The sequence below is a fragment of the Protomyctophum parallelum genome (genome assembly GCF_964188405.1).
Source record: "Protomyctophum parallelum genome assembly, chromosome: 9".
NCBI classification, from domain to species: Eukaryota; Metazoa; Chordata; class Actinopteri; order Myctophiformes; family Myctophidae; genus Protomyctophum; species Protomyctophum parallelum.
This window is the reverse complement of record NC_139706.1, coordinates 19,918,973-19,935,228: the sequence shown is the minus strand read 5'-3', so window position 1 is coordinate 19,935,228 and position 16,256 is coordinate 19,918,973. Positions and strand designations below refer to the sequence as shown.

The 16,256-nt window shown below is 41.7% G+C and overlaps 1 protein-coding gene across 2 annotated transcripts in view; it reads left to right on the top strand.

Moving 5' to 3' along the window:
• The first annotated feature begins 9,317 nt into the window (after positions 1–9,317).
• Positions 9,318–16,256, top strand: part of axl (AXL receptor tyrosine kinase) — a 56,605-nt gene continuing 49,666 nt past the window's right edge. For both annotated transcript variants that reach the window (XM_083774052.1, XM_083774051.1), the window contains exon 1: positions 9,318–9,817. In XM_083774052.1, the coding sequence (XP_083630178.1) occupies positions 9,670–9,817 (148 nt within the window). In that variant the 5' untranslated portion in view covers positions 9,318–9,669. The remainder of the gene's footprint in view (positions 9,818–16,256) is intronic.

Here is a 16,256-nt window from a genome sequence, read left to right as displayed (position 1 = left end):
CCTAAACAGCTATTTACTCTTTGGCAGAGTCTATACGTGCATCAGTTACAGTATGGATCACAATCAGTGTAGTAATGATGTGCCGCCGAGTGACTCGGACACTGGTCCTGTCCGATACGCTTTCATGGGGGACGGAAAAGAGGACTTCTCCTCTTGGTGCAGAGGCTTTGAGATAGCTGTGAGTGCTGCTCCTAATTATAATGAGCACAGTTTGACTAGGATGCTGCCTACATGCCTGGGTGCTTCTGCTTTAGCTTACTGGAACAGTCTATCCACCACAACAACGGGTGATTACGTAGAGGTGAAAAGAAAATTGGAAATTATTTTCAGATCCATCCGCCAGCCTGATGAAACAATTAGCCTACGGAGTTTGCTGCAGCAATCGACATTTTGTGGAGTAAGCCTTTCCCTCATATGGACAAAATGCCAAGGCCAAAGAAAGGTTCCAGAGGTTCATTCACGGAATCCAGCCATGTCTTCAGCTGCGTTGTTACGAGCAAGGCATGAATACAATTGAAATGCTTTATTGTTCGCATTGGAGCTTGAGAAATCTCTTTGCGCCAATTGCGTGATTTCTTCACCTGACACTCTGCAGTATTTCCCACAGACACCGGGCTTCCCCGCGGCCTCTCCTCTGACCCCTATTGGGTCCATGTCTGCCTATTACGTTGGTACCGCGGACCAATTAAGATCTTTCTTAATTGGTCCGACTCGTCCGAGGACGGCAGAAGATCTTTCACGTATGGATCGACTTGAGCTCAAGGTCCAGCGCATGCAGCAACGAGAGGAACACAGCAACAACAGGTCTCATCTGCAGAGCCCCACTGATCATTATCCCTCCTCAGGGATACCCTGCACCACCCAAAGAAACGACGGGGGGGCTTTTTGACAGGCCAGCCCCCACGCGAAATGGCCCCACACAGGAAGACTACGAACAACGTGCCCGCTCTCTGCAAGAGCCAAATGAGTCATCTGTGTTCTAATGACACAGATGCAGTCACTCAATAGAGGAAGTGTTCCCAAACTTTTAATTTGACTCCACATAACGATTGGCTATATTTTCACAATTTAGGTAGAAATTTGAAAATTTGGCCAATATAGTTTGTTGGTGCTATACAGTGGTCAACAAGGCAATAAAAACAATCAAATTAAAACACACGATTAATAACACGACAAGAATTAAGTAACAAAAACAAAACAGCAAATAGGTCAGGTAGACATTTCACAGATCAAAGTGCAATCGAAATAAATACGTTTTTAGCAACTTCTTGAAAATGTCGGCAGACTCTGCCTTCTTTATAAAAAAGGGGGAGGGCATTCGACAGTGTGGAAGCAACCACTACAAATGCCCGGTCTCCCTTAGTTACCAGTTTAGTCACCGGAATTTTCAAAAGGCCCTTATCTGATGACCAGAGTGATCTTGAATTCGTTTTTGAAAGCAGAAGGTCTGAAATGTAGAGAGGGGCCAGCCCGTGTAATGCCTTATATGTGGTTAAAATAAATTTGAAGTTGATTCTGGATTTGACGGGTAACCAATGAAGTGCAGCGAGTACCGGTGTGATGTGTGATCTGCGGTTAGTGTTTGTAAGGATCCTGGCGTCTGTGTTCTGTATTAACTGTAATTGGTGAATAGATGACGCGGTGAGGGAAGTATAGAGTCAATTACAGTAGTCGATTCGGGAAGATATGAAAGCATGAATAATTTTTTCTAGGTCTTGAGTGGAGAGGAGTGCACAGTACTGCACAGTAGTGTGAAGCCCTATTGAAATCGCAATGATTCTTCATTATTCCCCCAAATGAATTGCGTTTTTGAGGCGCTAAACGTACTTGAAAAGTTGCGGAACTTTGCACACATCACAAGTGGCAAAAAATATGCCTATTTTAATCGTCTCAAAAAGGGGCGTGGACTAATGGCTCAATAGAGCCCCCTACAAAAGTTTGTGCTGGAAGCCCCACAATAAGATTTCACATACATGTATGAAAATTGGTACACACCTGTATCATGTCCATACCTGGTACATGGTACCATGGTACATACCTGTACCTAGCAGCTAGGAGGAGTTGGCCTGACCGTGTTGACAGACAGTATACCCGCGCCATGTCAACCACACAGGAATGAGCAGGTTCAAGCTGACCTAGGGCCTGAGTAGAATCTAATTAAAACCAACATGGGTTTATGGGCATATGTGACGATCCAACCAGAAATATTTTCCTACAAAAAAGATAATGTCAAATGTTAAAACGGGTGCTATGGCAATGTATATATCATTAGGTTCCCAAGTTGCATCGTTCCCAAGTAGGTCGGTGGCCGACTGCGACGGGCACGTACAGGTCTAGTCAGTAATGAATTCTGCTCCTTTAAATAGGCTGTCTCTCCACGTCAACTCCCTTCACTCTCATTCGCTGCAAGCTAACTCACTCACGCCCACATTCAATCAGGTGGTCCTTTTAAGCAGCACTACTCTGTGTTCAGTAGTCTACATGCCAAGCTGACTCTGGTTGTTCAAATGTCAGCGTTCAAATCCCCTCCACCTCCCCGGACTCCTCTCTGTGGCATTTGTTCTGTAATGGGTGATTCTGTGATTATAAATGTGATTTATGGATTGTACTATGTGGTATCTAGTTGGCTTGTGCCTAAGTATTAAGATTATAAAGATCGCTTTGGGCCTTTTGACTGCCAGGGACATTCCCACCCATTTCCCATGATCGCGGTGGTTTGACTCATATGGATATACTTACATTCTATACTTACATTCTTGCTTAATGTAAATCGCTCTGGATTAAGAGCGTCTGCTAAATGCCTAAATTGTAAAGAATCAACTGACTGAGAGAAAACGCTAATGTTACTGCCGTCCAAATATTCAATTTTTTTATTTAGGCTACAGTTGTGATGACACAAAGACCTGACAATATCGCTGAGACAGTTTATTAGTGTGGTTTCCCCAACAGGGCAACTAGACTATAGTACTTTACTTGTAAAACTTTATTATTTACTTTCTAGAGTAACCTTTTTTTGGAAATGCTACTCCTCCCACAGTTTGGACGGCACGCACTTGACTTGAGCCATATGGCAAATCGACCGGCTTCATCGGGAATGGTGTGCTTGCATTTTGCTAATAGAAATGTTGTAGAGTTTAATTGATTTACCCATTCTTGACATTATTCCAGTGTCTCAGCCTTAGTGGTCGCTTTCTCGCCTTTAAGGCGTATTACTGGTACTATATGTGGTATCTAGTTCTGTTATGGGTATCTGTGATTATAATGTGTTTTATGGATTGTATGATCATATGATATGCACAGTATCTATGTGGTATATGGAATGCATGTTGTTGATGAAATGTCTTTATCTTATGCTCTGCTCTGGGGCTTGTTGTTGATATCAGAGCTGTGTCTCGGGAAACAGATAATCTGGGATATTTGAGCAGAGTCACACCGCCATACTAAATGCATTAGCTTTGCAAAAAATGGTTAATGGTCAATCTGAGCTGAAGAGTCTTACTGATTATTATTAACCAGACTATTGTTATTGTGACACTTTATTTTTCCTCCGGAGTAATCGAATAATCGAATCGAGTAATCGAATAATCAAATCGAGTAATTGAATAATCGAATCGAACTTTCATTGTGATTGGCCGAGCTTTGCATAACGTTTGTAGCAGCTAATTGGCTGTTGTTGGTTATGTAACCAATCTATGTTTTACAAACAGACTATTCCGGAGTAATCTAACTTCCGCTGTGATTGGCCGAGCTTTGCATAACATTTGTAGTAGCTAATTGGCTATTCCGGAGTAATCTAACTTCCACTGTGATTGTCCGGGCTTTGCATAATGTTTGTAGTAGCTAATTGGCTGTTGTTGGTTACGTAACCAATATATATTGTTTATACAATCGTTTATAAAGACATGAGTTCCATTGAAGGGGCAGAAGACCAAAATATTCAAGCGTTATAGAAGTTTTCAAATTAGGGAGGGGCCTATGTAAGCGACTGCGGCAAACACACTTTGCAATTTAAAAAAAAATGTGACTTTTCTAGTTATTATTATTACTTGCGCAAGCAGAGTGTGCAAGTAATGTTTTTTGTCGGGTGCTCCGAAGCGTATGTCCCGTGGCAGCGTATGACGTAATGATTAATTTGTGCTTGATATGGTATTGGTTTCAGATTACATACATGTATACAGTACATAGGGGCATTACCTTTAATCCACCCAACACTGAGACATATCATTATTACGTCACCATCGAGAGCCAGTTATACCCTGGCATTGGTACATATCTTCGTCACGTCATATGCTGCTACGGGACATGATACGCATCAAACATGTTCGAATTTGGGATGGATTGGACATTCCGTTCGTGATTTGTGGAATTCTTTGTAAAATAGGCCCCTCCCACTAACGTTGGACGACGATTGAAACGCAGTCCGATAGGTCCAGAGATCATGTGTACCGTTTTCTGTGACATTCTGACAAAACCTGTAGGTTTAGAAAATAAAAGTGTGTTTTGAAGAAAATTCTAAATGACGGAAATTATTCAAATCATTTTGATTTTACGACCTACGGTTCAAGAGTTATAAGCCAAAACGTAAAGTAGGCTGTTATAGCGCCACCATGAGGCCGACCGATATAATCATACGTTAATTATTTTAGTAATTATTATGAACATCCCCTCCAAGTTTTGTAACTATAGCGCTTACGGTCTCCAAGGAAAAAATACTTGAACGTGAATTTTCGCATTTCCCATTCATGTCAATGGGGACATTTTAATGCACGAATAAATTCATATCAATTAAACTATACAATATTTCTCTTAGCAATGAGCAAGCACACCATTCAAAACTGTGGAAGGTGTAGGTTACTCCGTAAAGAATAATAAAGTGTTAGAATCACAATAGTCTGGTTGACTGGTTAACATTAACATACAATACATGTCAACCAACACAGGGGGGCAGGAGTGTGCTTAACAAAAAAATAAGTTTGGCCAACCTGTTTTTCAGCTTAGCTCCCCTGGGTTTTAGTGGAGCCAGTGCGTGTGCGTGTGCGTGTGTGTGTGCGTGCGTGTGCGCGTGCGTGCGGAGTGGGAGTTGGCTCCAGCAACAAAGGCAGAGCTGCCTTCCTCATCAGGTAGCCAAAAGGAGCACAAGTGTCTTCTCAAAAGGAGGCTGACCTCAAAAGCAACAGGTTGCTTGCAGTGAAGCAGATCATAACATAGAGTAGACCCTACACAGGGACATATATGTTGAGAGCCTTCAAATAATACTGGTCTTCTGCAATAGGCTAATAATAATTAATATGCATAGCTAAAGTATTTCAGTTTTGGTGTGCAATATGAACTCTATACACTTTGATTGATTGATTGATTGTACCGACAAAAATGCATATACATGAACACATATGAGCATATCTGTATTTCAATTGTGGTCCTTTAGTTGCCTGGGACCTTCCCACAGGGCTCTACTATGGTGAAGACATTTGATGTTGACATCAAATGTCTTCACCCTGAGCTTGTAGATCTGCTATTTTCTGCCAAATCGCCCGCAGAATAGAGGATTTGATAAAATTGTCATGTAAAGACAGTTATTAGTAAAATATGTAATATTGTCCATGTCCAATCTGTATGGAGGTAGAGTATGTTAATACAATATAAGATAACTTAAACAATCTGTATGGTGGAATATTAATACAATGTATTTTATACAATCTGCATGGTAGAGTATGTTGTATTTTGTCTCCCTGTTCTTCAATTGAGACGTTTAGATTGTGTCACTTATAGACACAGGATCTGACCCGAATTTTGACCTGATGGTCAAGATTCAATTTATCCCCTGAGCAAGCAGGTATAGGCTCTATTAGCTCAATGGTAAAAATGTCAGCACTTGCACAGGAAACCGGGTTAAAATCCAGGGCAGAAGAGGACATTTACATGCAGTGTTAAGTCCATAAGTCCATGTACAGTCATGTCAGCATGTCGTGTAATTGCTTTATGTTTGGCTGCCTCCTTGCATGAACCTTGTACTCGCTGATAAAATGTGTGTGATTCTCGTCAAAACAGATTCCAAGATTCTCAGACCCACCCACCCATCCATCCATCCCCCACCACACACCAACAGAACAAAAACACTCACTCCCTGGGGGCCATCCAGCCCAAAAACTTTGTGTTTTTGGGAGTCGAACACCCCTTGGTCGCAAAACAGGATCCCTAGACCCCCACCCCCCTTCTCTCTCTCTCTCTCTCTCTCTCTGCTTCTATCTTAGGGAAGCAGTGAGGGCTCCATTGCTCAATCCCCTCTATTGAAATGGGGAGCAGCATACAATGGGGTCTTTCTGAGTTCCCTCCTCTGTCTCCATTAAAGAGCCTGGGAACATAACATGGTCTTAAAGGGACAGTGGTGGGACCTGTGGGGGTCTCCTCCCCCTCCTCTTCTTTCCTCCTCCCACTTTAATAAAGTCTCCCATCAGTTTCATGGGAAAAATCAAGGATTTCAATTAATCAATTATTCATGAGATTGATCTGAATTGAACTGAAATATACACCGCCATACGTATATGACACCGTCGGTTGACGAAAATAGCAGATTTTTAAAGATCACAAAACAGTGCATTCAAAAAGTCTTGTTTCCTCATTTCCCTGAGTCATGTCCAACCCCAAAAATAGCTGCTTTTACAAGCTCACAACGTGTTGTGGATTACGAGCTAATAAAATAGGCTCTCTCTTTTTAGCCTGTGACACCGTTGTACGATGACGGTACACAGGTGTGTACACAGGTCATATAAATTAGGAACATTAGGAACAAAAAAAAGCCTTAAAGTATTTGGCTACTATAAAATTATTATAATAACATCTCTCTCTCTCTTTCTCGCGCTCTCGCTCTCTCTCCTGGTGGTGCCACCTGTCTTGCAGTGTCTTCCATGTTCCAACTTGCCTCAGAATCCCATCATCTCAGATCACAGACTAAACAAACCACAACAACAGTTGGCTCCCTACCTCTGTTGATTTTTTCATTTGTTTGATTTTATTTAGTACAGAGTTCCCAGTGGTGTCTATCTAAAGGTGAATTCATCTTATGTAGACATTTTTAAATTTCAACTCAAGACTCACCTCTTGACTCTTGCTTTTAGTTGAGTTTTAAATAATATGTGCGTTCCTACTCTGTCCTGACTGATTTGCTGCATGTTGTGTTTTTATTTTATTTTTTCTCTATGTTTTTATACTTTTATTTTGTTCTTTCCCATTGTTCTATCATTTTAACTACTTGGCTGTGTTTTATTGTATTCTATTTTTGTGTCCTGCCCTGTGAAGCACTTTGCGCTGCATTTATGTATGAAAGGTGCTATATAAATAAAGTGTATTATTATTATTATGTCCACTTCAGAATCAAATAAGTGATTTCATGGATTGCATCAGTGTGTGTGTGTGTGGGGGGGGGGGGGGGGGGGGGCTGTTGCATGCCAAAGGGGGAAGCGTGGAATGCACCACCTCTAGAGACACATTCTTTGTACACATGCAGTCAAATCCAGACTGTTAGTCCAACTCATTTTGGATTATATGTGCTGTCAAAGAAGACCAGGCCAAGAACCTCTCTCGAAACAAAAATGGTGCTAAAATAACAAATAAGGCTCTTTGTTTGGCTCATAATCAGGGTGACCTCTTTTGCTGCTATATTTGGCACCTATCTTAAAAGGTGCTATGTAGCACCTAAAGGTGATATATGGCACCTTTGCCAGTTGGTGATAGTTTAACCATTAGAGTTACCTAAAAAACAGTTGTCCTCAAACAGTTTCATGTCAAGGACCCCACATTTTAATAGATTTGTTGACAGAGCCCCCCGAAACGATCTTAGAGTTGTTAGATAGACAAGGTGGTCCCTCTTGTAAACAAGTGTAATGCTTAATTGGGTCATCCACTCACAGTTAACAGTCTTTATATTGAGTTTGTGCTTGAAATGTACTGTAATTCTGCAGACTTTTAATAAATATTTCAAATTTCAGTGTGAACTGACAATAAAGTACTATATCATATCATATCACTCACTTTTTTTTTACTAAAGGAAAAGTATAAATAGGCCTAATGAAATATAGAAATACTATAAGGTCCATAAATGCACTTGAGTAAAAGTATTGGAACCAAGTACTTAGAGTACCAAAAGTAAAAGTACTCATTATGCAGAATGTCCCATTTCCTTTAGGCCTATGCACATCTTTTTAAAATAGCAGATCTACAAGCTCACAATGAATGTAGTGGAGTAAAGTACAATATTGTGGATCCGAGATGTAGTGGAGTAGATGCTTAAATTAAAAATATATATATCTAACTGCTCCTCACGCATTAGGGAGAATATTCACCGATTTCAATGCAGTCTAGTAGTATAGGATCTAAATATCTACATAAGTATTGAATCAAGCATCTTAAAAACTGTCTGGGGTGCATGCACCACAAGCCAGAGTGGAAGTTAAAATGACTGCAGAGGAGTTTTTATAGTGAAGGATTGATTGATTGAAATATGTATTAACAGTTTGCAGAATTACAGTACATTTCAAGCACAAACTCAATACAAAGACTGTTGACTGTGAGTGGACGACCCAATTAAGCATTACACTTGTTTACAAGAGGGTCCACCATGTTCAATTCATAAAAACATTTAGAGACGTACAAATAGACACTTCTATTAAGTTCTATATAGACAAAGATCAAAACAGGAATTCATCATAAAGGAGGTAAAAAAGGAAAATAAACATATACCGTGGGGGGAAAAGGAGGGGGGGCGGTGTGTGGGGGGGTTTACTGCCCCTTTAACTTGTACAAGCAACTATAGCCTAGCACCCAAAACACCACAAATTATTTACTTAATTTGATAGAAAATCATTCTAATCAAAACGAGTGGACAATTTCCCATTCCAACAGGACAATACTTGCTGAGGTAATTAGTTATTTGTGAAGAATGTGAGTGCAGTCAGCAGCCATGGGAGATGTTTACAACAGGTTCTGACTGGGGATGTCATTAAAAAGGAGAGGGATTTGTCCTGAGACCCCTGGGGGGGTTCTCACATCCTCAGAGAGAGAGAGAGAGAGAGAGAGAGAGAGAGAGAGATTGATTGATTGTAGGCTACATTACATATTTCTTATTGTGGTTGCTTTTTATTTCACAATTAGCCTACATTATGTCACACACTAACACTGAGACCCTTTTAACTGAATGGAATTGAAATTAATTCAGACAGGGGGGACACAGAGGAGGGGGGGGGAGGGAGCAAGCGGAGTGGAAAGAACTCTTGAGTCGAGGAATTTTTGAGTCCTGCTGGAAGAACTGAGAGAGAGAGAGAGAAAGAGCGAACAAGAGTCTTCAGGAGTAATCAGAGGGAGAGTTAAAAATAATACTCCAGGCAGTTCAGAGAGAGCAGGTCTTATTATTTCAATGACTTTTAGTTAACAGAGCGCCCGGACAAACTTTTTTCCACGAGCGCTTTCCTTATCTGAGCTTTTGCTGTGCTGTTTTATGACTATTATTGATTCCGTACGCTGCGGGGCGGATTAACACAAGACAAGAACCCAATACCCATCCATCCGAACTCGACAGACAACAAGAAGAGCCTGAAATACCTGAGGAGCCGCACTCGGCAGAGAAGAGCTCTGATTTGTTTAGCCTTTTCTTTGCGTTACTGTTGAGATGCGGTGATGAAGCCGTCAACAAGGATGGATTATAATCATAACTTCATCAAGAATTTACGGGCGGAACGTTTAAGAAGCGGGACTACTATGTTACTGCTTCTAGCAGTCGTGCTGCTGGCTGGTCTGAGATCTGTGACTGCTGGTAAACTGACAGGTACGTTACTATGTTTAGGTACGCCAGTGTGATTTGAATTTGAGTCTGGCTTATTAGCCAATAGCCAGGCTAACGTTTAGGTGCACTTTACACCAAATGTTGTGCCCGTCGTACACGGTACACTACACCCCCAGTCCCAGGGGTCCTTTGGGGAGGGGGGGTCCAGGGGGGTCCCTGGAAAAGTATATCCATTTAAATGTTTGCTATTCAAAAAAGCAGATCTACAGTACAAGCTCGCATGCAGTGAAGCAGTGTAAATGTTTGATATTTCTTTGAAAATGTTTCATTGTTTTAACACAAATCGACTCTTCTGGGGGTCCCTGGCTCATGTATAGGGGTTCTTTTCTTTTCCTGCACTCACAAAAACAGTTTTTGGTTTTTTATTTCTCTCCCACCTACCTTTTCTAATGAATTGTAAAAAGAAAAAAAGTTTGAGAACCACTGACACACACACACACACACACACACACACACACACACACACACACACACACACACACACACACACGTAGGCTACACAGCCTACTCCTTGTTTCCCTGGGAACTTTATTGTTTCATCTGTGCGCAGGTAGCTACTATAAGAGTACAACTTTATTTTTTCCTCATTACTCATTTCCCTGAGTCACGTGACATCTAACTCTGGAATTGTACAAATGTAACCAAAATATCATAAATTTTCAGTTTACACTCTCAGAGTTGCAGAAGGTTAGGGTCCATATTTGATTCCATTGGTAAAGCCCACTCTAGTTAAATTATCACTGTGTGTGTGTGTGTGTGTGTGTGTGGGGGGGGGGGCTGGTAAAAACGTGAACATTTAATGATAAAACTGCGTGATGAGCAATTAGTGAGCTTTGTTCTCCACCCATTAAATCAATTAGCTCTGGGCTCGTTATAGAGCAACCGCTGCAAAACATCTGGGCAATTTAAAACTCATAAAACCCACACAGTGCCTGCACTCACAAAACTGTTTTTGTTTTTTCTCTCCCACCCACCTTTTTTTAATGAATTGTAAAATGCCAAAAAAACAAACAAACAAAAAACTAGACAGGGGTGGAAAAAAATAAACGGATGCATGCAAGGAGCCGGGCTGAAAGTTTTGTTTTGGGAATCTGTAAACTGTGTTTTTGTGATGCTGTGGATGCTTTGACTGATTGGCTCAGTGATTCTCAAACCTTTTTCACTTCAAAGACCCCCAAATGATACGGATTTGTGGTCTCTGGGACCCACCGCGATCTAAGCATAATTATGTTTTATTGTTAGACCTGATCTTGTTGTTGATTTTGTGCTGCCATTTGGTCCTGTACTGGTTCCTTTAGCCTACTACTGGCCAGTGTATACTCTATGTATGGATACAAGAGAAAATTGTTGTGCATTCTCTTTTACTTATGCATGTAACAATGGTGAAGCTGATCTACTCTACTGTATAACTCAGCTGGGGACCCATGGAACTTCCTCTAGGACCCTTGTGGGGTCCCATACCCCGGGTTGAGAACCACTGCTCTAACGGAATTTACTGCATTTTATTCAGTTTGATTCTCAGGTTAATTCCAGTGTATCATGTCCTTTTAGAGGATTTAGAGTTCACTCCTAGAGCCATTTCACTGCGCCATGACCTTTTGAGATCAGGTGTGTGATTTCAGCCTTGTTGAGGCCTCCACCTGTTGGGGGGCCCGTGGTGGTGGTCATGTGTTTTTATCATCACGGAGATTCTCCTTCCTTCTGATCTCAATGCACAAGGGATGCATGCTTCATGAGGGGCCACGGACAGACAGACCCCCAGTCCCATTCCCCCTGGAACACAACACCATGTCTGCTCATCTCTGCTACAGACGAGGAGATGGAGGCACTGACTGTACAAAGAAACACTGCTCCTTTTTTAACTGCTTCTTTTAGGGATGGTTGAATATCGTCTCGGGGTAGAAACCTCATCATGTGCAAAACTGTTACTTTACAGGATTGAGGATTAAAAATGAGCAAAAGTGGCAGATCTACAGGCCCAAAAAAAGCAAGCTTTCGAGCTTGTGGATCTGATACTTTTGATGCTTTTATGTGACGCTGTGGTATGATCAAGTAGGGGGTTCATTTATGAAAAAAACACAACAAGTTAGAATATGGAGATAAGAGGTTTCTGGCCGACAGTGGCGATATAGAAACACTGTGGTACAAAGATCCCGTTCAGCCCCTGTAGGCTATTCTTTAGACTAGATTCTCTACTGGATGTTGAGCTTAGCTTGTAGTCTACACTGGTTCTATAGTCCTACTGTATATATTTGATAAAGGTGTATAGGGCACTTCTAACATTCGTACGACAAATGGTGACAATAGCCAATGCCTCACAACGTGTCTTGGCTTGTGTTATTGTGTGTGTACGCACGCACAGACACACACACACACACACACACACACACACACACACACACACACACACACACACACACACACACACACACACACACACACACACACACACACACATTTGAAATGTTTATTTATGTCCACATAATGAGAAGTACAGGAATACCTTGTACAAAGGACATAAACACTGCCAGTGCAGTTTGACAGTAGGAGAGCAGCCAGTTACAACGTGCATGGACGGCAAAGCATCGTTACATACAGTACAGCTGACATGTCGAACACAGGGCAGCAGACATAAATCATGGATAAAGGAAACAACGCCTCCTCCAAATTGAGCGGCTTCCTATAATGGCTGAAACTGAGCAGTACCTCTGCTCAGTTTCAACTGAGCAGAGGTCAGGAGAGCCTCTGCTTGGCTCTCCTTTTGGAAAGGCCGGCCATTTGTAAGCCCCTCACAACCAACTTATGCACATGCCCTAGGCTGCCAAAGATACAAACTAAAAGTTAACATCTGTAGCCTAGCTGTGAGATGGTCTGCACTAGAGCTGCTGATACTTCAGCACTTTGGTTAGAAAGGCTTCTTCAAGGCTAAGTCAAAGGTACAGCCGACCTCGAGAATTAACATCTCTCTATGGTTTTCATTTACAACAATGGCATCAGGGGTGTTCGCTGAAATGTTAGTGAACACAGAATCATCATTACACAGGTTAAACATCCTCTGCTTCACAGTAGAACGCTTATGAAGCATGATGGAGGACCTGAAAATGGAAGAGATGTCTTTCAATATCAAATCCACTATTCTGTCATTCCTACTTATGTAGAGGACCCTGTAAACATGGCAACCATTTAAGATGTGTGACATAGTTTCAGCTATTTGTTCATGGCCGTGATGAATACAGTGAGGAGCATAATTGCCTGGAAACCAGATGGAGAGATTAAGTTTAGAAGGTAGAACCTGTAATCTCACTTTCAAAGTAAAAACAACAATGCACTTGACTCATCAATGACAACATTTTTTAACACAGAGACCCCTTTTTCCACCGGTTGGGAACCGGTTCAGTTCAGAAACAGTTTTTAGTCCATGAGCCAGACCTCCAAAATGGGAACGTTAATATGAATTGAGTGGGCAAAACCATACCTATATTAAATTGTTTATAGGATCAATATAAGTAAATTAATGTTATGATAACCCTTCCACAGTAGTAGCTTTTTCTTTTTGCATATCTTCCTATATAATGCCTAATTAGCGTATTTTCATTTTTAATATTTGTAATACAATACATGATGTATTATCATTATCCTCATTGTCTTTGTGTAAGTAATCAACTGGGCAAGTTTCAGGGTGATAACAATTTAATATAGGTATGGTTTTGCAGACTCAATTCTGTGCTCTGGCTCATGGACTAAAAACCAAAAAAGAACTGAACCGGTTCCCAACTGGTGGAAAAGGGACCAGAGTGAGAGACAGAATGGTCCGCAGCAGGAAGACATGCAGTCTTTCCTTGTAATCTCAACTCAGTCCAATGTCACACACACACACACACACACACACACACACACACACACACACACACAGAGAGAATGTTTTCGAGCGCGAGTCAGAGCCATGATTCAGACCAGAACAGCAGCATGATGGATGGGGGTAAAGGGGGCACACAGAGTGTGGGGGGGGGGGTCGGGAGGAGAGGGGAGGTGGCAAAATGTCTAGCGATGAATCCCAAGAATGGCATGAAAAGGAGGGTGAATGGAGATTGTTGGGGGAGGGGGAGCCCTATGTGTGACCTGAGTTATGCGGCTTTAAAAGGCAGAAAAGATAAAGTAGTGAGTGTGCGAGTGGGAGCAAAATGCAGGGCCTGTGTTTGGATGTTTCGGGGAGGCCCTGTGTGTGTCTCTTCCACTGACATTTAACATCTGAGGACTGGCTAGTGGCTATGCTGTGAAAGACAGGGGAATAGAGGGGAAGAAAACAGAGAGGAGAGGTGAGAGAAGAGAGGGAGAGAGGGGGGGGGGTGGGGAGAGAGGGGAAGAAAGTGAGACCTTAGGGGGGAAATTAGGGAACAAAAGAGTTTAGATGGAGCAGTTAAACTGCTGTGAATCACAAACGCACGCGCGTGCACACTCTCTCTCTCCCTCTCAATCACAACCTGTCCTATCTAGCAACGTTAGCGTTCTTACAAGAGCTCTGGATAGTGAATGTGTAACTATGAAAGAGACAGAATGTCTGGTATTTCTTTCTGTTTCTTTTCTTTCAATTCTTTTCTTCTCAAAGAAATCAGCCGAGCTTAAAGGCAGTGGAAAGAAGAGAACAAGTTTGTTTTTAAACAGCCAGGAACAGAGCGAGAGAGAGAGAGAGAGAGGCGCTGGAGCAAAGAGTCAGAGTCGGGCCTCTTGGTTTATTGCATGCTCCCAGAGCTTGTGTGTGTGTGTGTGTGTGTGTGTGTGCACGCACAGTCGCACACGCACACGTGCATGATTGAGTGTGTCTGTCCGTCCATGCGCTGGCACGTCTATCCCTGCACACATGATCATGCTACACGTTACCAGGATGGATTGCACAGATTAATGTTCCATACATCGGTATGGAATGGACTGCTTTTGGCCTTGTTTGAATTTAACCTAAGCAATTGTCCCTGTGTTCCTGCAGATCTACAAGCTTGTAGATCTGCTATTTTCAGCAAATGCAAAAGCAGTCATTACGACGGCATCAAGGCCCGCCAAAATACATTTTAGGTGACTAAAATATAAGTCCTCCATGGCCAGGCACCTCCTTATCTCTCTGACCTGCTCCAGCCGTATGTGCCCAGCAGGTCACTGAGATCCACATCACAGGCTTTGCTGGTTGTTCCTCAGACAAAGCGGAAAACCAAAGGCGATCAAGCCTTTGCAGGTTTTGCCCCTGCCTAGGCTATGGAATGAGCTTCCACTCCACCTAAGAACTGTGGACTCTGTGGACATTTTCAAAGGACTGTTAAAAACTCACCTTTTTAAACAGGCCTTTCCATAGCCGGCCTGGTTGAATGTTGATTGCTTTATTTTTACTCTACTTTTTTTTCCTATTTGTCATTTGTCTATTTTGTCTTACTTTATTAATTACTTAGTTCTTAACTTGTTTTATTGACTATTGACTTGTTTTCATTTTATTGTTGTTAAAGCACTTTGTGACTGTAATTGTCTGTGAAAGGTGCTCTATAAATAAACTTTACTTACTTACTTACTAAATCAACTGCAGATTTAGTCGACAAAAGTCTTATTATATTTAGTTGAATAAAACTAGACTAACATTCCAGGTGACTAAAATGTGACCAAAACTAAATGAAAACTATTCAAAAGACTATGTCTACAAATCAAAACAAAATGTGCTGTCAAAATCGACACAGGTTCTGGAAAACCTCAGTACACCTCATACACAACAGCAATGTACTACTAGAGCGTCGCAGTCCCGCCCCCCGACGAGGGCCCAGGAAATAATTCCCCGTTCATTTTCCCCATAGACTTTTCAAAAAGTATTTATTTAAAGACGTTTACTCCGTGGACAAAGAAAGCCAACTCTTGTTGTGACAAATCATGACAATAATAAACACAATGTTTTGGGCAGATCAAATAATTAGTAAGAAGAAGAAAACACATTTTGTTTCGTTTTTCTTCACCTAGAATGCACAAACTTTGGGAGAATGGGATCTCACATCCCAAGACACGCTCAATGTGATCGTCTCCCCCCAATAATCACGTATTAAAGGGCAGTCCCATAGCATGTGCATGTGAGTGCCTCCTCCTCCTGGCACTAACAGCATGTCCAGCAGTTTCGCAATTTTGCTACTGTTTAATTTGGAGGGGGTCCAAAAAAATGTATTTAGGATCTTGAATTGGATAAGTCTGGTTTTACGTTAATACGAATACAAATCCAATCATTGCAATGTGAAAGCTAGTCTCTCTTCTATACCTGGTGGATCAGTCTGTGTTACGCCTTATTCACACGTATTTACGCACCTCTGTCGTGCACATACCCAGCAGACCTATCCTATGAGCTCACAGCGCATTGCAATGCCACACGTTGTGAGCTCATCCATAGATCTGCTATATTTTC